At 39.1% G+C, this 27,377-nt stretch overlaps 2 protein-coding genes across 2 annotated transcripts in view; both read right to left on the reverse strand.

Moving 5' to 3' along the window:
* LOC124262801 (ADP-ribosyl cyclase/cyclic ADP-ribose hydrolase-like) overlaps positions 1-11,637 on the reverse strand; it is an 80,204-nt gene extending 68,567 nt beyond the window's left edge. The window contains exon 1 of the mRNA XM_046697348.1: positions 11,385-11,637. Coding sequence (XP_046553304.1) covers positions 11,385-11,569 — 185 coding nt within the window. The 5' untranslated portion in view covers positions 11,570-11,637. The remainder of the gene's footprint in view (positions 1-11,384) is intronic.
* Positions 11,638-15,324: 3,687 nt separating this feature from the next.
* LOC124262792 (ADP-ribosyl cyclase/cyclic ADP-ribose hydrolase-like) lies at positions 15,325-26,566 on the reverse strand (the record flags this gene model as incomplete). Its single annotated transcript, XM_046697336.1, has 7 exons — positions 15,325-15,481; positions 16,472-16,558; positions 17,674-17,766; positions 18,025-18,098; positions 22,092-22,234; positions 23,782-23,869; positions 26,428-26,566. Coding segments are annotated over 7 exons (781 nt in total), but the record flags the coding sequence as incomplete, so codon positions are not given.
* Positions 26,567-27,377: the final 811 nt, after the last annotated feature.

A 27,377-nucleotide genomic window follows, 5' to 3' on the forward strand; every position in this document is an offset into this window, starting at 1 on the left:
TCAAACCGATTTCTCCCTGAGATGTCCAAAACTTGCATCAGAATAAGCTAAGAGTAATATAGTCCACATATTCTTGCAAATAGATGTGTATTTCAACTAAAGTTATAATAGAAAGTACACTGTATACTTAATCTGTATCATCACCACCTAATAACATTTTACCCTGATTTATATTTCTCGTTTTAAATTGTCATAACCAACGCTCTTAGGCTTAAAAAGTGGTTAACAACTACTGTTTGGCAGTTCTCTGTTGAACGCCATATTCAGCAACATTGCAGCTATATGCAGGCAAGCGAAATAGCTTCCAATTCTGCAAGCAGTTACTAGCTAACAAAAAGCTATCTAATTTCACCCTGTTCTATGAATGTAGAGTATCGGAACATTATTATTAAGTCGTTAATATGATGACAACATTTTTAACAGGCCATAATCTCGCAACATTAAAAAGTGTATTATAACTTGACATGTCGGAGAGCGTGATATACATGTGGCATTTACGAAATGACCCCTGAAAGGTTGATACAGCCAGCCGGGCCAGTGACTGTGGAGATTTACTGAACATCATTGATATTCGATATTTACGCATTAAAGCGGACATACAAGCTCGTTTCTGAACACCGGCCATATGATCGTACACCTGCAAATAACCGAATAGGAGAATACAGTGATTCAGCATCAGGAGAATTGAAATATGCAACTGGGATACGATGATTATCATCACCACGTCAGCGAACCCGACCTGATGCTGCAGGAATCGTCCCCAGCGACAAGCTACGGGTTGCTGGAAGACCACCGCAACCCTGATGTATCTTCACGAACAACTAAACCCGAAAACTTTCCTCCAGCTCTTGCAGGTGCAGTGTAAATGACAGACATTAACTAAAATGTTGTTCATTATAACATCTGACCACAACCCGTACAGGAAGCAGAACAGGCCAAATGGTCAATAAAGGTATTAAACGGTTTGATAATTTACACACATTTTTCGGACGCCACATGGCCCAGAAGGAATACCTTGCGTTGTAAGTACAGTTGTCAGTCTGTTCGAACTATGACAGTCTTCATCATACGTTATACCGAGGCTGATTGGTCCAAGCACAGAACTGTAACCCCAGTCCATCACGACGTACCGTAGCTGAGCAACTGCACACAGATCACAGTAAGTACACAAGAAGCCCACAGCAAGCACACACAGCTTCACAGCAAGCAATATTAGCCTACAGTAAGTACATTACAGCTTCTTACAGTAAGTACATACAGTTTATAGTAAGTACATAGCTTCACAGTAGCAACATTAATATTTACAGTAAGTACACATACATTTATACATAGTTTACAGTAAGTACATACAGTTTACAGTAAGCAAGGCATACAGTTTACAGTAAGTACATTAGTTTTACAGTAAGTACATACAGTTTAGCAGTAAGTACATAGTTTACAGTGAAGTACACATAGTTTACAGTAAGTACATACAGTTTACAGTAAGTACATAACAGTTTACAGTGTAGTACAGTTTACAGTAAGTACATACAGTTTCATACAGTAAGTACATATTAGTTTACAGTAAGTAACATACTTTACAGTAAGTACATACAGTTTACAGTAAGTACATACAGCTTTACAGTAAGTACATAAAGGAAGTTTACAGTATACATACAGCTTACAGTAAGTTTACATAGTTTACAGTAAGTACATAGCTAGTTTACAGTAAGTACATACAGTTTACAGTAAGTACATAGTTTAGAGTAAGTACATACAGTTTACAGTAAGCACATAGTTTACAGTAAGTACATACAGTTTACAGTATACATAGTTTACAGTCAGTATATTAGTTTACAGTAAGTACATACAGTTCACAGTAAGTACATACAGTTTACAGCAGCACATAGTTTACAGTAAGTACATACAGTTTACAGGTAAGTGCATACAGCTTCTATGCAGTACATAGTTTTACAGTGGCACATACAGTTTACAGTAAGGACATACAGTTTACAGTAAGTACATAGTTTGCTGTAAGCACATACAGTTTACAGTAAGTACATTACAGTTTACAGTAAGCACATTAGTTTACAGCAAGCACATACAGCTTTACAGTAAGTACATAGTTTGCTGTAAGTACATAGTTTTACAGTAAGTACATACAGTTTACAGTAAGTACATTACAGTTTACAGTAAGTACATAGTTTACAGTAAGTACACAGTTTACAGTAAAGTACATACAGTTTACTTGCAGTACATAGTTTACATAGTAAGTACATAACAGCTTCACAGTGGGCAATGATAGTTTACAGTAAGTACACAATAGCCACAGTAAGCACACAGTTTACAGTAAGCACATACAGCTTGCCAGTAAGCAATATTGCCCACAGTATAATATTGGCCAGTTTCTTGCCCACTGCCTGCCCACTGTTCCCCGCCGCTGGTTGCCTGCCCACGCCTGCCGCCCAGCCCACGCCACGGCCCGCCGCCGCCACCACCGCCACGCCCGCCAGCCCCGCCCGGCCGCCGTCCGCCGCCAGTTTCGCCCGCGCCGCCGCCCATGCCGCCACGCCCGCGCAGCCGCCGCCAGCATGCCACCATGCCCGTTCACGCGTCCGCCGCCGCCGCCACGCCCGCCAGCGCCGCCCGCTGCCCACGCCGCCCGCCGCCACCGCCCGCCACACCGCCAGCACACGGGCCATCACCATGCGGGTTGCACACCCCCGGCCGGGCCAGCTCACAGCCAGTGCTGGCCACGGCTCACAGCAAGCACAACACAGATCGGGCTGTGCAAGCAGCCACGGCCGCCTGCCGCAAGCAACACAGATCGGGCTGCGCAAGCACACAGATTCGCGCGCCACAGCCTGGCTGGGCAAGGCCACACAGCTTTACAGTAAGTACATACAGTTTACAGTAAGTACACATAGTTTTACAGTGCAAGTACATACAGTTTACAGTGGCACATACAGTTTACAGTAAGTACATAGTTTACAGCCACAGCAACATACAGTTTACTGGCTAAGCAAATATTAGTTTACAGTAAGTAACATTAGTTTCACAGTAAGTACACATTACAGCTCTACAGTAAGTACATACAGATTGGCTCAGTGCAAGTACATGCCAGCTTGGCTGGTGGCACAGACCACAGGTACATTGAAGCCTACAGTAAGTACACACACAGTTTACTGGTAAGTACACACAGCTTTACAGTAAGTACATTACAGCTTCACAGGCAATATTACAGTTTACAGTAAGTACACACAGCTTCTACAGTAAGTACATACAGGCTTTACAGCAACAAGTACATAGAGTTTTACGAGTAAGCACACACAGCTTTACAGTAAGCACATACAGATTTACAGTAAAGTACACAAGATTGGACAGTAAGTACATAGAGGTTTTACAGTACACAGTTTACATAAGTACATACATTTACAGTAAGTACATAGTTTACAGTAAGTACATAGAGCTTCTTACAGTGGCACACACACAGTTTACAGTAAATAAGTACATACACCACAGTAAGTACATACAGATTTTAGGCACATGCTTACAGTAAGTACACAGATTGTAAGTAGCATTACATATAAGTACATACAGCTTTTACAGTAAGTACATACAGTTTACAGTTAGTAAGTACACACAGATTACAGTAAGTACATTGCACAGATTACAGTAAGTACACAGATTTCACAGTTTTACAGTAAGTTTACATACAAGTACATACAGACTACAGTACACAGATTAATGTAAGCACATACAGTTTACAGTAAGTACATACAGATTACAGTAAGTACATACAGTTTACAGTAAGTACACACAGTTTACAGTAAGTACATACAGTTTACAGTAAGCACATAGAGTTTTACAGGTAGCATACAGTATTACAGATCACAGTAAGTACATTACACAATTTACAGTAAGTAACACACAGTTTACGGTAAGCAGTGGTCACAGATTACAAGTACATACAGATTACAGTAAGTACATACAGATTATTAGATACAGTTAAGACACAGTTTACAGTAAGTACATACAGCTTCTACAGTAAGTACATTACAGATTGCAGCACTATACTAGATTACAGTAAGTACATTACACAGTTTACAGTAAGTACACACAGTTTACCAGTGGGCACATAGTTTACAGTAAGTGAAGTGATAGAGTTTACAGTAAGTACATACAGTTTACAGTAAATAAGCACATACAGATTTACAGTAAGTACATACAGTTTGATGTAAGCACACACAGATTTCACAGTAAGTAACATACAGATTACAGTAAGTACACATATATTTTACAGTACATACAGTTTACAGTAAGTACAGATTCACAGTAAGTACATTACAGATTACAGTAAGCACATTACAGATCACAGTAAGGGCTGAAGTTTACAGGCACACAGTTTACAGTAAGCAATAACACAGATTACAGTAAGTGTTGATTAAGATTACAGTAAGTACATACAGTTTACAGTAAGTAATATTACAGATTACCAAAGTAAGCACACACAGCTTCACAGTAAGTACATTAAGACTGGCCAGTAAGCACACACAGATTACAAGTAGTACATACAGACCACAGTAAGCACACATACAGATTACAGTACATTAGATCACAGTAAGTACAGTTTACAGTAAGTACAGATTACAGTAAGTACATACAGTTTCACAGTAAGTACACACAGCTTCATGCAAGCACATACAGTCTACAGTAAGTACATACAGTTTCAAGGTGGCACATACAGATTACAGTAAGTACATAAGAGATACAGTAAGCACATACAGATTACAAAGTTATTGCTGTGCTTACAGGCACATACAGACTACAGTAAGTACACACAGCGCCTACAGTAAGTATTATTGAAGATAACAGCAGCACATGACAGCTTACAGTAAGTACACAGTTTACAGTAAGTACATACAGACTACAGTAACACAGAGACGTTACAGGCAAGTGTACAGATTACAGTAAGCACATTACAGCTTACAGTAAGAAGACATACCACAGTAAGACAGATGTTAGTAAGATATGATACCAGTAAGTACATATTAGCTTCATAGTAAGCACATTAGCCACAGTACACAGAGACTACAGTAAGTACATACAGATTTCAGTGGGCATGAGACAGTAAGTACATACAGTAAGTGGCATACAGTTTACAAGTAAGTACATACAGCTTACAGTAAGTACATATTAGACTTCACAGTAAGTAAGACACAATGCAGTAAGTTGACACATATGATTACAGTAAGTACATACAGATTACAGCAAGTTACGTACACACAGGCACAGATCATTGTGTGCAAGTACATGTTAGACACAGTAAGTACATACAGACTACTACAGTGCAGCAATATTACAGATTACAGTAAGTATGATACAGATTACAGTAAGTACATACAGCTTACATGCAAGTACACACAGATTACAGTAAGTAGACACAGATTACAGTAAGTACATACAGACTACAGTAAGTACATTATAGCCTATAGTAAGTATACACAGTTTACAGTGGCAGACACAGATTGCAGTGTTACGACTTGTAAGTACATACAGACTACAGTGTAAGCACATACAAAGCTAGTAAGAAGACATAGTTTGCAAGTACATACAGACTGGCTGCAAGTACACACAGATTACAGTAAGCACATACATGATGGCCAGATCATGTGGCACATATTAGATTACAGTGGGGCTATGATTACAGTAAGCAATATACAGTTTACAGTACACATACAGATTACAAGCACACACAGATTACAGTACAACAGTACAGTGTACACACGCAGCTATATGTAAATAGCCCTGTACCGTTGATTCGCCTGAAGAAGCCGCAAAAGTTGAACTGAAACGTCTGCAAGTATATGAATCCATGTTCTTCTCAAACTTCCTAATGTCAATAAAAGACTTCAACCAGCAATGCATTCCTTTGTACAATACGTGTACATTACCAGATTAGTACTTAGTAAAATCCGCTATAACTAGGGATTTCCAGAGATAATAGTCAACACAGTGTGTTATTCAAAGATTTGTATTAGCAGAACTGAACCAGATCAACCGGTACCTCGTTGCATATAAACCAAAGACTTGGTCAGTCTTGGGGTCACTGACACAAAGGCTGGATAGGTTACTTTGTTTTACTTTGTCATTGGTTGAAAGTTCCTGGAGTCGTTGCAGATAAACACTTTAATGCAAGTCACAAACTTGCATGACGTTTGGATTCTTTCGACGTCAAGTAATAAGTCCTTTACTCTTGCACTGCGCTATAAGGGCCCGTGAAGATCCGGGTTAGAATTGACTATAACCCATGATTTTCCTAAGAGGCGACTACTAACGGAAATCACTGCATTGTTCGGTCCAGATTCGATTATTTACAGCCGCCATATAGCTGGAATATTGCTGAGTGCGGCGTAAAAACTAATCGCACTCACTCACTCACTCACTCACTCGCTATAAGAAAGCTCATTCCCTGCGCAGTCAATGTCAGTAGACATCAGAGTCATCGACTTTGTTGATGCATGTCATTGTGTCTCTGAAGTTGGTTTGTGACGAGTCACGATTCCATCACAAGACCGTTTATTCAGGCTGATAATTTACAGACCACAGTCATATAGGTGGCGTTATACGTGACGAGCCACCAACGTTCTTATTTACCATACATACGACGCCTGGCCTCTTTACTGAACCTGCTGTTTGGTTTTGTGTTTGGAACAATTCCTTTCTTAATGCAATATATTCTTATAATATACAAAGATGCCTGTATAGTTACCTATGAGGTATCTTCGCTAATTGTTGCGTTCTCTCGTCCACGGTTGCTGTACACATGTACGACACCGTACACACCACAGACCGACATGCTCTGAAACAACAGTTCTGTAATCAAACGCTGTGAGGGTATGAGTATGGCAGTTGCTGTTGAAAAAAGATGGAACCTGTCAACACTTCTAGTTAATATACAACATGGACTACTACGGATAGTGTGAATTTTCGAGTCTTCGTGATAATTATAATGTTATTTTATTTATTTTTTGCTGCAAATTTTAGATTTAATCTATATCACTTATTGTCTAACGCTTCTTTCCAATAATATGGTAATATAAAAAGGATTTGTCTACGTAATTACGACCAGTCCTAGTCCAAGCAATATTTACCGGCATCTAGCGTCAACGTCTTCGCCAACCTAATAATAGATTTCTATAGTTATTATTCTCAAACAGGAGAGACTAAGGGGTGGGGGTGGGGGTGAGTGGTTATTTTCTAAACAATTCACCGTCTCATCACATTTGTTTTTCTAGCGTAGGGAAAGTATCAAGTGCCGCTTTCGTTTCCCACTTCTACCGGACCGGGAGTGAACGTCAATATTGGCTGCTTTGAAGAAGTCATCATAGCGACTGCAACTTTACATTACACGCAGGTTGGCAGGCGAATGCAGATGAACATATCCTGCCAGAGCAGAACAGTTTGTGGGTGTAGATACCTGGAAAAGTAAAACCTTGATATTTAGCCACCTCATGAAAACGATATAAGTCTCTTATTTCGAAACGCTGTTATTGCACAGAAAGAAGCTGATCACCCATAAAGACTCTGTCATTCCTATTTAGCTATGAAATCGTTCTAATTCGTGGCTTGGAATACTTCACATCAGCAAGTTTTGTTTCTTTTCAGTTAGTGACCCGTTGGAGATCCGGGTAAGAATAGGTCATGAACAGCAACCCAGCTGTTTTGTTTGGAATAACTCATCTTGTCAAATCCTGAAGTCCACCTGAGGGTCCACAACACTTTATTCGGCGTGTAAATATGCAACTACATCATAGTAGCAGCCACGGCCAGGCAGCATCACAGAGGCGATTGTCAGCCCACCTGCCTTAGCCGTTGTCCATTGAGGGTCAAATCTCCGACTTCTACAGCAAGCATTCGCTATTTATCCCGCTATAGGTCGTATCCTGATCAGAATATTACGTGCGTCGTACTAAGTGACAGATGTCTGGTCAGCCTGCAGTATCCTTGCATCTCATCCATTAATGCCATGCTTCCAGTGGCCCACTGGCCATTGTCTAAAATGATTAGAGGAAAGCTGACCTGCAAATGACCCTGTGTTGGTGGCTATGATAATTATGGTCAACATGCGTGATTTCATATCTATTGAAATTATTTAGAGAGATATATTCAATTTACCTAAACCAGAGAGGAATATATTAATATTAAACCCTGCGCCGAAATACCTACGATACATACTTGTATACATACGGGATCGTGTGATCAGGCTCGCTAACTTGGTTGATACATGTCATCATTTCCCAATTATCTCATTCTTTTGATCACTGGATTGTCTGTTCAAGACTCAAATATTCGCAGATTGCCATCATACAGGTGGAATGTTGTTGAGTGCGGCGTTAAACGACAAACAAATAAATAAATGCATTGGTGGAACTTTGCTAAAAACGGAGTAAAATCTTAAGTACTCGTTAATTCATCATCGCGAAATTTCACGGTTTTATATCAAGTGGCAAGAACGAGACTTCAACTTTCCCGTTCACACAGAAAGCTCCAGGGTTGATGTTTGTCTGGCCCTACAACCAGCTCCGTATTTCAGGAATTGTTCCCTTGGTTACACACTGACCATTGGCTAACACCTGCCCATGGTATATGACCAGTGTGACGGGGAATATTACAGCAGGGCGTGGCGTCATGGATGCAGGTGGCATCCTTATCTTGTCAGCATGTTGACCAGGGTGCCGTTATACCAAACAACCTTTACTAAGGTTCAACTTAGTGACAAAGTTTAACATTAAGGTAACCTTAACAAAAACCTTAGAACAAAGCTACCTTTGGTCAACCTGAACTCTGGAAGGATACTTAGCGGTATAACTAAGGTTGAAATCATCAGTACAGGAGACTCAATAATGCCCGTTGAGGTACGGTTGTGAGTTATATCCCGCCCGAATAGATAAACAGTTGATGGTTTGATCGTGTATCCTAATGTGGACAACACGCGCACCTGTTTGGCATCAAATTTTAAAACGAATATTTCAATACACACGATGGTGCGTTTTAGGATAAGGCTCTTCTTTGTTTATGATAATGTGGCTATTTCTCTTCATAAGTATACAATGAAGATGCAAATATGTTTTTTTTTGTATGGAACTATCACAAAAATAACGTAAGGTTATTCCAAAGGAAGACATGACATAGTTTATTTCATGTTTTTACAATTCTTGTAGAAATATAGTTACAGCCATCACTATATTTTTCGAACAGAAATTGATAATAATATTATTTACAACAATGAGAGTGAATCGTAAAACGTTAATGATAAACGCACACCTGGCCCAATCATTATACATCAATGCTTGCCCATAAAACGGCATTAACAAATTCAGTGAACAAGACAGTTCCTTTAAAAATGTTTGACTATTCAGTTCATAAAATATATCAATCATTTTCATTAATTGTTAGTATTATTTATAAGGTTTAATTTAATCGCTGTTCATTAACATATGGAATGATAATTAATACTGATTCTACCATGATTTCAGTAAATACTGGATTGTGATTGGTTAATCAAAGTCATTCAGAGGTAAATAATCACGTTATATACCTCTGATTTTCCAACACAGTATGTATTTTTGCAAAATCTTAATAACGCGGTCATGGTAGAATGGAGATAAACGTACTGTGTTGGAAATCAGAAGTATATAACGAAATTATAATAGCTCTAAAAAAATTTATTTAGAGCTGTTATAATTTCGTTATATACCTCTGATTTTCCAACACAGTATGTTTATCTCCTAAATATTGCGCATCGTACGAACTAAAGTACATGTTACAGTTACGCCTACGTTTCATCTTCTAACACTTGCGTAAAGGTTAAAAATGTTGGTACTACGCTAAATGTGGCAATTTCTTCAAACGAACATATTGTCTATGTCCTTGTATGATATGATATTGAACAAGGGTAAACGTAGATAATAAAATTAGTTTCTTTAAAAGATATAGGAACTAATCGCAAAATATACATAATGATACTGGAAGTTGTAAGCAGCGGGAAAGGCTAATTGTGTTAACTCTTATTCAACGAACTTTCATCTCAAAGGAGTTGCCAAATATGGATCACAATGTGGACGTATGACATCACTACCGATAACCGTTTTCTCACAAAATAGCCGAGTTTATGACATCTATACGCAGGATTGTGACAATTTAGTATGAATTGATGAAATCATTGTATTGTATCATTTTTTTAAATTTCCTATTCCTTGCTACGATACTCTTTTCATGCATATTCTAAAGGTATTGAGCCAATGCATGCAAACAAATAGACGAATGGATGTTTGAAAATTTACCAAAATGCTACACAGTGTAAATAGTGGATGTTTCTTTGTTTACATTTCCCTTACCCGAACACCTCACTTCGGCGTTCGTGTTCGTGAGTTTTCCAAAACATCACAACCGATTCAGCAACATGAAGTTAGAAACGGATTGGGGATTGGGAATTCGAATCCCGAATCTGAATATTTTTTTCACATTCAGGATTCGAATCCCGAATCTGAATTTTTTGTCAGATTCGGGATTCGAAACCCGAATCTGATTTTTGTTTCATATTCGGGATTCGAATCCCAAATCTGATTTTTTTCATATTCGGGTTTTATCTTTTGCACATACGGTGTCCTTGTAACTATACTCTTTGCACCTTACTCTTATCTATCCTCGACGTTGCCGTGCACCCTGGAGATAGTTAACGGTCCTGAAGCACTTCCCTGATTGCAGGCATCAACCCTCGATGACGATAAAAGAAATACGAACAAGGTCAATATTCATTATTTCATCCCCCTTCTAATGTACTAGGTGCTCGTTGTATACGTGGGTAACTTAAAAACATAAACAACCGATTCTAGGTTAATCGGGGACGTTTCAGAATTACCATTGGTTTGATGACAAACACATACCAGTGATCACTAATTATATTATGTCATTTTTTACATTCAACCCTCCGAGTAAAACATACACCAAATAACGTTTCTACCAGTTTCCTCACACTTCAACAAGAATGTAGCCACGTGTACTTGAAACGTCAACCTCAGACACACTAAGGTCGGGTCGGACCAACCTTAAATTTTCACCTTAACTAAGGCTACCTTAGCGTAAGGTAGATCCGTGCAACGGGACGTCAACCTTAGCAAACGCCTAAGGTTAAAACTTAGGGAGATAAGGTACTCTGAGGTTGTTTTATACAACGGCACCCAGTCTAAGCTCTTTGTTCTTGTGGACAAGGCGTCCGATCTCGGGACAGATGGTCGGAGTCGGACATTTTATGGCTGTTATACAAATGTATAAATTAGATATTTTCATACAGGGTAAAGGGGTTCAGAGGTAATGTAATGTTAATTGCTAGTCCAACTTACCCGTTCACACAGAAAGCTCCAGGGTTGATGTTTGTCTGGTAGTCGATACACCTCCCCAACACCAGATCCCGTATTTCAGGAGTTGTTCCCTTGGTCATACACTGACCATCGGCTAACACCTGGTATGTGACCAGTGCTAGGAACACTGCCAGTGAGTTTGTCTGTAACAGCATTCTGATGACCATCCACAGTTAGTTCGACTCAGACATCTGCTACATTGCTGTTGCTCGGTTCAGGCCCTATGACCTGCTTGGGCTTATCTCTGGAATTTGTACTTTGTCCATGTGTAAAACAATATAGGACACCTTCTGTGCAGTTGTGTATTGTCACAGGTTGTGGTAAAATACAAATATTGCATGTTTCTAGGTTTTTGCAAATTTCCCATGGCCTCTAAACCATTCAATGTTCACAAAACAAGGCATCTGCTATCACTGAACATTATTTTAACGAGGGCATATTTCCCGTAATCACTCGTACCGAGTTGGTTATTCTATTTATTACCCATAATGTAATTCAAAAAGAAGAACCACGAAATAAAACCACCCGGAGACAGGACTTGTTACTTCAAACAGCTGATTCGTATTCATGCGCGTATTAAACTTCTCCAACGGTAATAACATAACTACGCTATGGAAAATAGTACCTAGAAAAATCGCTTTAAAACACAACAAAAATATATTTTATGAAATAATTTCTTAACATTTGTTAATAAGATAAAAACGATGTTTTAAATACCATTGAACTTAATAACAGCTAAAACGTTATTTGATGAAGTCAGTGCGACTGAACATCGTTCATTCACAACTGACGTGTGTCTAGTGACGGGTGACGGTGTAGTGTTGAAAAACACTTTGGCAAAAACCTGTCAATTTGGGGGAAAGTCAACGGTTAAAAGTTTGGAAATCTAAAAGACAACCATCCCACGAATACATCTAGGTTAGGTTTTCTGTCAAGAAACTCAACAAGTTTGAAGATTAAACAACAGTTTGCGTAAGGCCAGTCTCTTCTTATTATGAATATGTGCGTTTGTTTACAAACAAAAGAAAAGCCCGGTCACATGATATGCAAATTAGCCTGTGGCAGTGATGTTATGCTAAGTCATCAATGCGCCGGAGTGTGTTGTCAATGAACTTGGATCATGAAAAGTAGTTCCGTCAACCAATCACATTTCTTCTCTGCTTAGCTGACCAATCAACGTTGAGAATCACTGAATAGCACATGTGCGATTATCACATAAAAATAATCACCTGTGTATCCTACTCCGTATGGGTAATAATATAAGCAATGTCACCTTACACCCGAGTCCATTTCTCTGACTATTATAACAAAAATTTAAGGTTGCTGAGCAGCCCCGCAGAAGTTATGACGTATGTGGTGTATAATTTCATCCAAACGTGTTGAACGGATTGGCATTCAGTAGATGTTCATAAGATGTTTTTAAAATAATTAGTTATCAGGAATGTACTAGCTATGTACGCAGTGATGTTGAATTAGTGCTACTAAGTTTAGAAACCAAACTTGAATTTTTGTCGTATGGGGTAAATAACATCATTTCGGCATGTTTAAAGGGAACCTGAGATTAATTGGAAAACATTTTATGGAATATATGTGGACACTTATTTTCCAAATTTGAGGCAACATAAATATTATCATCGTTTTGGAGTTTTCAAACAAGCACGCAAAACATGTGCAGTCGCATGGAGGTCTTTGGTCATCATCGTTCCTTAATGTACTATAGTTGAAAACAACCAATAAGGGCTCAAAACACTTATAAATCGCATCGTGTGTTTTCTTTGTTTTGTTGTACATATAATACTACCATTCACATTTGCAATAAATAGAGATTATTGACCGAGTGTGTGTCCGTATCATTAATATCATATATTAGGAATAAATGTATTATGCGAGGCTTATACGGTAACACACGAGGTTAATATTCTCTTTATCATATATCGTCATTCTTAAAATTACTCTCATAAAAAGAAGCAAATCGGACGTGAGTGAGTGAGTTATTATTTAACGTCACATCGGCAATATTTCAGCCATATCGTGACGAGAACATATGTGACATTGAAATGGAAGATATGTGTATTATAAACAACCTGTCGACGAAGGACAGTAAAACAACTAGAATATCACAATTACAACTAAAACTAGTGTGGAAAGTTAAAACTAATAGCACTATTTGGATAATACAATATAAAAACAGGCTACAGATTGCCAACAACTGAAGGTAGATCACCATACTAGGGACCATGGCAAATCGGACGTGAATTTATATGAAGAGAATCGACCATTGGCGTAAGAATACTTAGCAATACACCAAGGTGAAGGTCGTTCATGACGGCGGCATATAGTTGTGACTGGTCGCTAGTACAGTGCAAACATAACTCATGCTTAAAATAAGATCTTTCTGTCTAAAAAAGAACAACACAGCCGAGCAGGGTTTTCTTTGCAGTTTTTCTATTTTCAATGCGGGTAATCACCTCATCAATATTAGTTTCTGATACCTGACTGAATCGATTCGTCATCTGTATTGTGATCGATAGATCGAAATCCTTGGTTGATACCTTTCTTTCTCCTTTCAATCGTGCCTCATAATCCGTACCTTCAGTTTCATGTTTTCCGTTTCATGTTTTCCAAAGTAACGACTCCAGAACCTGTGTCATCAATTCTTACAGAATCACCAATTTTGAGAATGGGGGCAGCCATGTTTGTTTACAAACTCGTCCACGCAATGTAAACTCGCGACGGCGTCATTAATGAAATGTTAAACGTTTTAGAATTCGCATGGCGTGTATGGAGTTTTGTGAAAGTAGTTCGTGGATTGACGTAATTTGCATAGTTATCAGATTTGGATACCAAGTTTATCAGACTGCTTTATTGCACCGATAACACTCTCCGTTAGATGATAAACAAGAACATGTGTCATTTCTGCCGTGATATTGCTGGATTATGCTTAACACGGCGTAAATACCACCTTACTCACTCAGTCACAAAGTGGCATTGGCGGAATAGTTAAATTTGTCACCTGTCGCAACATCATGCCTTTTTCTATTCCATGAGTGATTATGACTGTAAAGAGTGTGCGAAATAGCCACGGGCCCGCTAGCCCGTGGCTTGTAAAAATCAAGTCAGGCCAGTAAATCTCCACAGTCACTGGCCCGACTGGCCAGTGAATTTTCATGCTGTCATTTTGTGAACATATTACTATCTCCGAGTTGTTAAGTTATAATACACTTTTTAATCATGCAAGATTATGGCCTGATGAAAATGTTCATCATATTAGCAGCTTATCGATTGTAATATTTTGATTATTTTGTAAGGGGTGGTGGAGTAGCCTAGTGGTTAAGGCGTTCTCTCGTTACGCTGAAGACCCGGGTTCGATTCCCCACATGGGCACATTGTGTGAAGCCCACTTCCGGTGTCCCCCACCGAGATATTGCTGGAATATTGCTAAAAGCGGCGTAAAACCCAACTCACTCACTGACTTAGATTTTACATTCAAATTTCGGGCTAGTTTATTATTTTGTGGGCTAGTAACTTTCAGGCATAACTAGCCCGACTGGCTAGAACAAATTGGAAACAATATTCGCACACTGACTGTAACATAGACCATGGGTCTGGTGAATGGATCAGATTGTATATCTTCCAACGTTACATCCAGGAACATTTTAATTGTTCGCATGAAATTAAACTATAACCATTTGCGCTCATGCAAACATTAATTAACATGAATATTTTGCATTTTCAAGCTGTACATTTTAACATTTTGTTATACTAACAGTTCAGTCGAAGGAACACAGCAGCATCGTCACATACCATAATGGCAATCACCAACAATAGTGTTCCAAGTTTAACAGATCGACAATTGATCAAAATATTCTGCAAAGTTATATGTTCAAAATGTTTGTCTTTTCATGATAAGTGCAAGTAGTAATCATATGTTGAATAACAGCAACAGGGACGTGAGTACTGCGATGATCACTGCAACGTGTACTCCAGTAGAAGCAAGATGAGACGAAGCGCCAGTGGCATTTTCCTTATCACATTCCTTTTCCCTTGGATGGTCCAAGCAAAGCATTGTTTGGGGTCCTCTGTGAAATATAGATACAAACCATGTAACTTTAACCTAGATATTCAACTAATTTCCGGAATAACATTATGTTCAAGTTACACATTTTGGCATATTGTCCGTAGTTTGGAACAGTTCAACATTATATATTGGAATTATATATAATCTATTATCTGGTCTCAGATTTTCCCTTTCTGCAATATTGGGCCCCAACATCCTTTACCGTTCAATTGAAAGGACAACACTGCAGTTCGTTACAGCATCAGGCAAATATGAGACAAATGGTGTCTGGTGGAAACATTAAAGCAAATGTATGTATTGCTTTTAAATCGTTTCAATGTTTCATTTTCTATTTTATTTAGGCGCAAATAGACCCAATTTCTGTTCCAAATCGACCTTAAACTTTAGCACCACCAAAACCCTGCTTATGTGTTTGTAGTTTTGATCCATCATTTGTGTACAAGCAGAAAACTGAAACACATGTAGTAACTTTCCGTGATATAAGGATCGCATCTTAAACGTGACAAATTATTATTATGGTTTATCACAAACCTTAGGTTATTAGGGCCAGATTTAATACTCTTATATGGAGTTGGGTTTATGGGGGACATGTAATGTTGTTGTTTTCCAAGGCATAATTAGTTTGTAGATGAAGAAGACATTTTTACACATCAGCCCTTGTACGTACACTGCACAAAATATGTTTACGTTTTAAACGTGAAAAATATATATAAAGCTAACTGACTGACGCCGCTTTTAGCAATATTCCAGCAACATCACGGCGGGGGACACCAGAAATGGGCTTCACACATTGTACCCTTTTGGGGATCCGAACCCGGGTCTTCGACGTGACGAACCAACGCTTTAACCACTAGGCAACCCCACCGCCCCATATTTATAAACGTTTACATCAACACACTTACCTTAAAACATTCAAGGAACTTGAATATCATTTCAAATATAGGCTGGAATGGAATTCACACTTGAAACTGAATGTCCTATACAAAATTACCTAGGACTGTCCTCACAGGAAGATGTAATGTCTCTAGCCCTCAGTCGCTTTTTCAGCTGAGAGATACTGTCACTGTTACAGGTTGATCTACAACAAACAGAGGATAATTAATTAACCCAGATACATGTATATCACAAGATGTGTTTCTAGGTTTTCCATCATATCATGCTTCTCTGCAGCCCCTATTTTACAGGAAAAGGAAACATGGAGAACCTTCTTGGTCACGATGGAATCGGCATTAGTAAATATTTTCCTATTTAGCATATTTGTGTATGCCATTTGCCCATTATTATTCTTGTGGTACATTCATTGTATAAAACCGCACTCAGAAATAATTTGCCCGTTTTGCGTCACTGCCAAACATTAAGTCTGAAAGCAGACAATCAATTTATTGTCATGATGACCATCCACCTAGGTATTCGGGAATCGAGAACAATCATCAACCAAGTCAGCGAGTCTGAGCACCTGATCCTGTGAGTCGCTTCTTACGACAAGCATGGGTTACTGAAGACCAATCCTACCCCTGTACCTTCACGGGTCTAATGTAATGGAACATCATGAGATGCCCCTACATCAACCAAGTCAGCGAGTCTGACCACCTGATCCTGTTAGTCATTTCTTACGACAAGCATGGGTTACTGATGACCATTTTCAACTCGGATTCATGGTTTAAACAGAATTATTTTCACCAATTAATATAGATATCCTGTTTTCAAACAAGCTCTAAAGTGCTAATAGACGTTATATATGAATCGTATAGAGTATTGTCTGGTGTAATTTTGAGTGAGTGAGTGAGTTTAGTTTTAAGCCGCACTCAGCAATATTCCAGCTATATGGCGGCGGTCGGTAAGTAATCGAGTCTGGACCAGACAATCCAGTGATCAACAGCATGAGCATCGACCTAGGCAATTGAGATACGATGACATGTGTCAACCAAACCAGCGAGCCTGACCACCCGATCCTGTTAGTCGCCTCATACGATAAGCATAGGTTACTGAAGGTTCATTCTAACCCGGACCTTCACGGGTGGTGTAATATTGAGCTGCATCGGTGAAACCTGCAATGGTTAATAATAGGGAGGGACGCAGTGATAATGGTTAAGTATAAATGCATTATTCATACATGTGCTTACCACCATCAGTCCTTGAAAACGTGTATGCAGGACAACAGATTACACTACTGAGAAACACCTTCAAACGAACCTTATGTCTTGTCCTGGTATATGAACCATAAGAATATTGACGTTTGATATTTGGCTAGCGTTCATATTCGGTATTTCCCAGGTTGAAAAGAAACTGGAAAAAACAAAGAAAGATGATAACTCGGCATTGTAAGGCATCCGTACAACACAAACCACGACAAGCGAGCCACTCTAAGGGTCATAGAAGATGTATTGAACATTAAACCAGCTTTTTGCATTTTGCAATTAATCCTCACAGAATTTTGGAGAAATGAGGGTGCGAATGGTAGCAGAGGTTCTTCTTAGCACATGTACAGCGAATATTCAGATAGTTCTTACCCTAAAGCTATGTACTATGTATAAATATACCTACGATAGATCGCGGAATGGCTGGTCCAAGCTTGCATTCAGCATAACCTGTGCGTCGCCAGTGACATGGGATGCAAACTGTAAAAGAAATGAAAGAAATGTTCCATTTTCTGCATTGAAATCTGACCATTAAGAAGGTGATTCTACAGCCATTGGCATGGGACGTAAACTGTAAAACTAGTGAAAACAGTGTTGCATTATCTTCATTGAAATCTGACTATTGAGAAGGGGTCCTTCAGAAGACACCCCCTACACTCTAGGCTAGTTAATAGGCTGCAGCCGTACCAGGCTCGGGGTACACTGCAACACAGAGGGTACACCAGACCGTATATCCCGAGGGAACGAATTTATCTTACCGTCGTGGCTGCCTCTTGTGTTTTATAGTATATAAACACAATGCTGTACAAGAACTACAGTTATGCAATTCAAATGAAACATGTTGTTTTAATTCTGTCACAACAATAACTCGGTGAAACAACGTCACTATAACTGTGAGGCATTAACAATAACAGTTCGCAATATTGAACTGCAAGAGAATCACAGAAAACAACATCTCACTAAGGTTTGTACTTTGTGACCTCTAAAACATCTGACATAACAGCCGATAAAGCGAAGGAATGTGCCGAACTCATGTCACAGGGGGAAGTCATTTTCTCACAATAACATTTACGTTCTGAATGTTGCAATTTTGAAAAACTGATGTTTGGTTTGTGACCCTTAGGGTGGGTTGATGGTTCAGGATCGCAAAATCGCAAAATAGGTCATCAAGGTCAAGTTCTCTCAGTTCTGCAAGTTCCTTGCCTTCTAGCTGGCGTGGTTCGACAGCAGGCAAAACTCATGTCTCCCCAGGTGTTGACCCATATTTCACTGACGGCGCTGCCGTTAGGCTTTGTCGAGGTGGCGGTGGGGTTAGACTTGGGAGAGGAGAAGAATGCATAGCGTTGGAAATAGCATGGCTCACATGCATCTTTTCCTTGTTTGATACCTGCTGATAGACGGCAAGGGAACTTACACTCTTGTCACTCATGATTTGGGCACTTGCAAAGTTACCGCGAGTGAGGATCGTGGCTCCAGTGGCACGGATACATTGGTTTGTGTAAACCTGGGACATACCACAACACTTGCTGGGGGTAGACATGAAGGAAGCTAGTGTATTCCTCCCGACAGGCTTGTTGTTATACTAGGTAGAATCACTGTCGCAGAAACAATCTTTCGGATACTGCCACAGTCGATTGCAATCGGGATGTAGCTTATCAACGTAGGTAACGAACGATGTCACTGGGCAGAAAGGTGAATTAGGCTGCTCCATCATCAATCCCCCAAATGACTCCTTATCATCCCTGTGTTTTTTGGTCAGTCCTCCAGCATTTCTCTGTATATAACGGAGGCCAGTATCAGAATCAGTGTTCACTACGAATGTAGTTTTCGTCATTTTTTCCATGTTTGATGTCTGATGTCAAACTGGACCTTGTTAGTCAATCCATATGGTGTCTGGGTGTTCAAGTGCATAGACGAATAAAGTTTCACTCGATCAGAATCAGAGATCACTTCTTTGTGTTTTGTCTCACCCTTACCAGCAGCCTTCAGCTCAAGCTGATTTAAAGATTCGTTGGCATCGTTGAATCGCCCATCCTTTATTATGCCAAAGTGTCTATTATATGGCGGATATTTCAAGTATTTGTTGAGACTGTGCCTAATATTCTCCAAATTTGATGTCATGTATTGGTCACCAGTTTGAGTTCTGATATCCATGTAGAAATGACTGAGCATTTCGGCTAAAGCCGTCCTGTTCCTTTTCTGCCAGATATTCTTTAAAAAGTTTTCGGGTTCGAGAACGTTTGGCTGATATATCTTCTTCTGAATGCTGAATGCGAGGCGAAGCGTTTGGTGACCATTGTTTCTATAGGTAACTACAGCAGACGCTTATGTGTTTACTTGTAAACTCCTAATTGTGTTAACCTATGTTTCCCTTGTTTCTATAGGTAACTACAGCAGACTCTTATTTGTTTACTTGTAAACTCCTAATTGTGTTAACCTATGTTTCCCTTGTTTCTATAGGTAACTACAGCAGACTCTTATTTGTTTACTTGTAAACTCCTAATTGTGTAAACCTATGTTTCCATTGTTTCTATAGGTAACTACAGCAGACTCTTATTTGTTTACTTGTAAACTCCTAATTGTGTAAACCTATGTTTCCCTTGTTTCTATAGGTAACTACAGCAGAAGCTTATTTGTTTTCTTGTAAACTCCTAATTGTGTAAACCTATGTTTCCATTGTTTCTATAGGTAACTACAGCAGACTCTTATTTGTTTTCTTGTAAACTCCTAATTGTGTAAACCTATGTTTCCCTTGTTTCTATAGGTAACTACAGCAGACTCTTATTTGTTTTCTTGTAAACTCCTAATTGTGTAAACCTATGTTTCCATTGTTTCTATAGGTAACTACAGCAGACTCTTATTTGTTTTCTTGTAAACTCCTAATTGTGTTAACCTATGTTTCCCTTGTTTCTATAGGTAACTACAGCAGACTCTTATTTGTTTTCTTGTAAACTCCTAATTGTGTTAACCTATGTTTCCATTGTTTCTATAGGTAACTACAGCAGACTCTTATTTGTTTTCTTGTAAACTCCTAATTGTGTTAACCTATGTTTCCATTGTTTCTATAGGTAACTACAGCAGACTCTTATTTGTTTTCTTGTAAACTCCTAATTGTGTTAACCTATGTTTCCATTGTTTCTATAGGTAACTACAGCAGACTCTTATTTGTTTTCTTGTAAACTCCTAATTGTGTTAACCTATGTTTCCCTTGTTTCTATAGGTAACTACAGCAGACTCTTATTTGTTTTCTTGTAAACTCCTAATTGTGTTAACCTATGTTTCCATTGTTTCTATAGGTAACTACAGCAGACTCTTATTTGTTTTCTTGTAAACTCCTAATTGTGTTAACCTATGTTTCCATTGTTTCTATAGGTAACTACGGCAACACTTATTTGTTTACTTGTAAACTCCTAATTGTGTGTTAACCGATGCGAACCCCGTTAGAAGTAATTTATACCAGAGTTAGGCATATACGCTGTTGTCAGGGAAGCGGGGTATACTTTTTCCAGTTATACCCTTCGATACCGGGGTACACGGATTTTTGTAAAAACTGCTTTGTCCAATCAAATTGCAGTGTTTTACATGTAAGGTAAGATAAACACTTGTGTATACATACCGTTTTTCTCAACTGGTGAATCAACTCATTATATTGCATTGTGTATATAGAGCGATTCTTGACACAGGAGATAACAGCTGAAGGTTAGTTAATCGGTAGGAGCCGACACTTTGGCCTTTACACATCAGTGTTTCCCGTTTAAGAAAACATTGCATCACAATTAACATCAGAAACTTGTCGAAATCCTACGCATATATCGTGCCTAGTGCTACATCTTTTACATTGCCTTGACAACCAAAGTACACAACATGTTCCGTGGACGATTTAAAAGTATACTTGAAATAGTTGAGCAGAATTAATGACACTAAAAATGACCATAGTAACGAATCTGTGTCATTTGGATTTAGCTCTAGTAATGTTTCACTGATATTTTAACTTAGCTTTTGAATCGAAACAGCCGTCTCAGAAAAAGTCCCACTTTTTATCTAATTTGCATATCTCAACTTGCATACGTATGTCATTGGGTATGCTTATAAATCACAAGCTTGCCATGTATAAATGCTTCAGTTAAATTATAATAGTGAGTGAGTGAGTGAGTTTAGTTTTACGCCGCACTCAGCAATATTCCAGCTATATGGCGGCGGTCTGTAAATAATCGAGTCTGGACCAGACAATCCAGTGATCAACAGCATGAGCATCGATCTGCGCAATTGGGAACCGATGACATGTGTCAACCAAGTCATCGAGGCTGACCACCCGATCCCGTTAGTCGCCTCTTACGACAAGATAGTCGCCTTTTTATGGCAAGCACATGGGTTGCTGAAGACCTATTCTACCCCGAATCTTCACGGGTCTAAATTATAATAAATGTTACTTGATATAACGTTAGTTAGTGAATAAAACGATAATTTACACACATTTTTCGACGCCATTGCCCAGAAGGAATACTCTGCGTTGTAAGTACAGTTGTCAGTCTGTTCGAATCCAGGACAGCCTTCACCATACGTTATACCAGGCTGATTGGTCTGGGCACAGAACTGTAACCCGTCCACCATATAACCTGCAACGGGAGAAAACATGCATAGACAACCTCCAATGCGAATACATGACACATTTTACGGAGAAACTCTACTTTTGTTCTTTGTCATGAGTCCCTCAACCATATAACCTGCAACTGAAGACACCATGCATCAACCACATATGCCTTTGGGGTTGTATTTTGCCTTCATTGTTGTTTAACGCTGCACTTATCAATGTTCCAGCTACATGGCGGCGGTATGTGAATTAAGTAGGCTTTTTTCACTACTGTCATACCGCTTTCAGAAAATTGCAGAAAGTACATACAAGAGGCTAGGTAATATGGAAACATACATTCAGCTTTCAAATTTATGTATAAAGACCATACGAGGGTCGGTCAAAAAGTACGTAGCCTAACTTTATTCTCGATGTCCAATGTTTGGAAAGCTTCCATTTTAGTTTGTAGGAATCATTAGCAAAGTCGTATAAAAAAATTCACATATGTGGGATATTAGTCATCACAACACATTGGGGTATAATATTTCTAGAAAAAATGCAGAAAATGAAAAACGATCCGTCATTTAGTACCTCTTGGATAATGGTATGCCCTCAGATAATGTCATATAAAATATGTTAGTATAGTATTGGATGACTTCCCGTCATAATCAACATGCAAAGATTTGGATTGCTTGATTTATGTTTAGATAGGGCTGTTTTTTTAAGGACACACCCATTTTAGTCTTTCAAAAACATTGTGTCCAGATATTCAAGCTGGCCCTCTTTACAATATACTGAGAGTTGACACTTGTGTGACCATTCAGTATTTACTTTGAACCTTTAGCATCATAAGTGAAAACATTAGAATAAGTTATGTCCTGATGAATTCATCATCTGAGCGGGGGTGGGTAGTGTCTCCAAAACAAGCTGTTTCAGTAAACATGAAAGGGGAATCACTTTAACAAGCAATTGTACTTTCAAATTGCTTTTTTATCCACTTTAATATCTAAGTTTGATTCTAGCGGACGTCTACCTATCTCAAACACACAAAATGTTTCTTGCATATTTTGTTACCTGAAGTTTGTGGTGCATTTATTGCAGATTTTGCGCTATTGGGGGGTACTAAGATACAATTTCAAACAAAATGGGGATCGTAAGGCTGGAACGTAGCAAAACCAATTTGCTTGAGGTTGACAGATAATATGTAGAAAAATAAAACATAAAAACAGCTGCATTTGTATCATTTACTTGGTCAGGCTCACTACTTTTTGACTGTCCCTCGTATAACCAACCCTTTATCAGTATAGGGGCGGTAGGGTAGCCTAGTAGATGAGTTAGGTAGCCTATTGTGCCCCGTAGACCTCCACATGTTTCTCCACCTGTTTACAATGTGTGAAACCCTTATTGGTGTCCCCGCCTTGATATTGCTGGAATACTGCTGAAAGGGACGTTAAATCCAAATTACTTACTCACTAGTTTTAACTTTATACTTACTCGGTCGCTTTACTGAACCCGCTGAGTTTGTGTTTGGAACAATTCCTTTCTTAATGCAATATATCTCTAATAACAACACAAAGATGCGTGTATAGTTACCTATGAGTGTATCTTCAAGCACTGTTGCTCTCTGTCCACGGTGGCTGTACATCTGTACGACACCGTACACACCAGACCAGAACATGCTCTGAAACAGGAACTATCGAGTAAAACGTTGTGTGTGTAAATGTGTGATTCAGCGAGTGAACCCGTGAAGATCCGGGTTCGAATTGATCTTCAGTAACCCATGCGTGTCGTAAGAGGCGACTAACGGGATCGGGTGGTCGGGTGTCATCGTGCCCCATTTGCCTAGATGGATGCTCATGCTGTTGATGACTGGGTTGTCTGATCCACCAGACTCGATTATTTACAGACCGCCGCCATATAGAATAGAGTGTGGCATCAAAGAACAAACAAACAGTGAGTGGAAGTTACTGTTGAACAGACACAATAATCACACATAACTGACAGACGGACAGACAGACTGATAGATACATATATGTGTGTGAACCAAACGTTGAACCCCAATAGCGTACACTGATACGTTGTAACACGTTCACCGGAAAAAGAGTTTGCTCTTCAAGTGTATCATGTATCTTCAAGTGTATCATGTATTCCTATTATCAAGAGGGACGGTGGGGTAGCCTGGTGGTTAAAGCGTTCGCTCGTCCCGCCGAAGACCCGAGTTCGATTCCCCACATGGGTACAATGTGTGAAGCCCATTTCTGGTGTCCCCGTGATATTGCTGGAATATTGCTAAAAGCGGCTTAAAACCCAACTCACTCACTCACTCCTATCATCAACATAACCGTGCCCTATCCCTGATCCGCCCGGCATAACATTATGTATGAGTTCAATTAGACAAGTGTGAGCACTCTAACAACCCACTGTCCTAAACCGTGTTCACCGCGTGTTCAATATACTAACAGGTGGTAAATCTGGGTATTAATTTCGAGGTGACACGACTCTATTTGCATTTCATTTGAGAACATGTCAGCCTTTACTCTGATGTGAGGACAATGTATTAACTTATTTCAATCTCTATGCTATATATTCGCCGGGGTCACACTATTTGTACATGTGTGAAAAACGATATCATTGGCTCTTGAAGGCTCCAACGGACGTCCTATTTATGTATGGTGTGAATGCAACTAATCATACACCGAGACCGTCCATGTGATTTAGTATTTGCATCGAAAGGATCGAATAACATCTAGTGTGTGAAATGAGAACATATATTTTTAAATTGTTAAATTACCTCAATAAAATATGTTAAAAAGGAGGGGTGGTGGGGTAGCCCAGTGGTTAAAGCATTCGCTCTTCACGCCGAAGACCCGGGTTCGATTCCCCACATGGGTACAATGTGTGAAGCCCATTTCTGGTGTCCCCAGCCGTGATATTGCTGGAATATTGCTAAAAGCGGTGTAAAACTACACTCACTCACTGTTAAAAAGGAGCCAAGGAGTTCTGTTTGCATTACCTCTGTGGTGACTTGGCCACACTGGCTTTTTTCTTTCTTTGTGGCTTAACGCAATATTTCAGCTATATGGCGGCGGTCTGTAAATAATTGAGTCTGGACCAGACAATCCAGTGATCGACATTTTTCGCTATACACGCAACTGGAATACGTTGACATGTTTAAGCAATCAATCAATCAATCAGTTCATTGCATGAAGGCCAGAGGCCCATATACTAAATAAATATGTATGATAGGTACAACATATACAACATGCGACACACACGTTACATTGAATCTCTTCTCAATATAAGCGCGTGATAAATAAATAGAGCTATCTTATATTGTAATAGGGATGCTTTACATGAAAGTATTGAATACAATTTTGTAGCATTAATATTTGATTGTAGCCATTGTGGAAAACACAGTTGCCTTAAATCATTATATGCAGGACAAAGAAATAGAAAGTGTAATTCATTCTCTACAGTATTACAAAGGTATGACAGAACCTTTGTGATTTTATAATAGATGAATATCTTCCTTGATTGATATATTAATCATTTAGGCTAAGTCTCAGGCGTATGAAAACATTACGAAGCTTTTTACTACGTAAGTTGTATAGATACGACTCAGGTTCAAGTAAAGATTTAAACTCACGATAACAATCATATCTTGAACTTTCATATAAAGATGAATGCCAGTCTTGTTTAAAGATATCGATAGCCCTGGTACGAAAGAGTTTGATAAATGCATTAACGTCGCCCAGGGTTTGGGATAGTCAAACAAATCCAAAGCCGTATCTAAACTAAAGTATTTTTACCAATATTATGCGTCAACCAAGTCAGCGAGCCTGACCACCCGATCCAGTAAATCACCTCACAGACCAGCATGGGTTGCTGAAGAATTCTAACCCCCATTTTCACAGGATCGGCACTCAATCTGAGAAGACCGCAGTATATTGCCCATGAGTTGACACGGTTTATATGTATTAGCGTATGGCTGACTACCTAATTCATTGGGTACAACCTTCCTCGACGTGATGTGAATCTAGATACATGACTGACCCTGATATTGAGTATCAGCTTGGCACTAAGATTGCAACAACGTAACATGAACACATACGTATACGTTCATGTATGTGTTTATAACGTATTTCAAAGGTAAAAGCAAACTTCTAAAAAGCATAAAAATTGGAATTTTGGTGAAGAGCTGTGTTTTGAGCTGTGTTAGTTGTATACTAACCAACGTACCTGGCCGGGAGGAACGTCAATATTGGCTGCTTTGATGAAGTCATCATAGCGACTGTAACTTACATTACACGCAGGTTGGAAGGCGAATGCAGAGATGAACATATCTACCAGAGCAGAACAGTTTCTACGTGTAGATACCCTGAAAAAACAAACCTTTACAGGTAATCATTTTAAGATCCTTTAAAAAAAACAATGTTCGGTTGTGAAGCCTAATGGTTAAAGCGTTCACGGTGAAGACGAGGGTTCGATTCCCCACATGGGTACAATGTGTGAAGTCTATTTCTGGTGTCCCCCGCCGTGGTATTGCTAAAAGCAGCGTAAAACTAAACTCGCTCATTCACTCACTCACTTTATTATCACAAATTGTGGTAAGATAAAAACTATTGCATTTTTAAAGGTGTTTACACATGACAATACAGTAAAACCTCTTAAATTCGACGTTAAATGTTAAACATTGTTGCAGATTTAAATTGTATAATAAGAATATTATGTGAGTTAACATTTCAATGGACAGTCTTTGAAGATTGTAAATGCCGCGTGTGTACTGTCGTCTGTTCGGTCTGTTTCAGCCAGTAATATAGACACAAGGTAAACTGAATGTTTGCTTTCAGATTATATACCGCGGATAAACCTTATGTATGTCTGATAATATTATTTGCACTGTCGATTCACGTCCTGATATAGGTACTGTCCTGTTAGCAACAACCAACTTTCCCACATGCAACCGACCGCTCCAATAAAATATAATGAATGAATGTTTAAATTCCCTTCACTGAAAGTACAATTTATAGTCACAGCGGCAGTATTTCAGCCATATCGGACACAATTATTACAAATACTATTCATGTTCAAACAATATATATAAAATTGGAATCGTGGAACCATGCCTCTCACAGAGAGCATCCTCCCTTGTCAAACTTTGGTCTTGTGGACATGGCGTCCGACCTCAA

This window comes from Haliotis rubra, unplaced genomic scaffold (genome assembly GCF_003918875.1).
Source record: "Haliotis rubra isolate DU_JTF1 unplaced genomic scaffold, ASM391887v1 Scf856, whole genome shotgun sequence".
Classification (NCBI taxonomy): Eukaryota; Metazoa; Mollusca; class Gastropoda; order Lepetellida; family Haliotidae; genus Haliotis; species Haliotis rubra.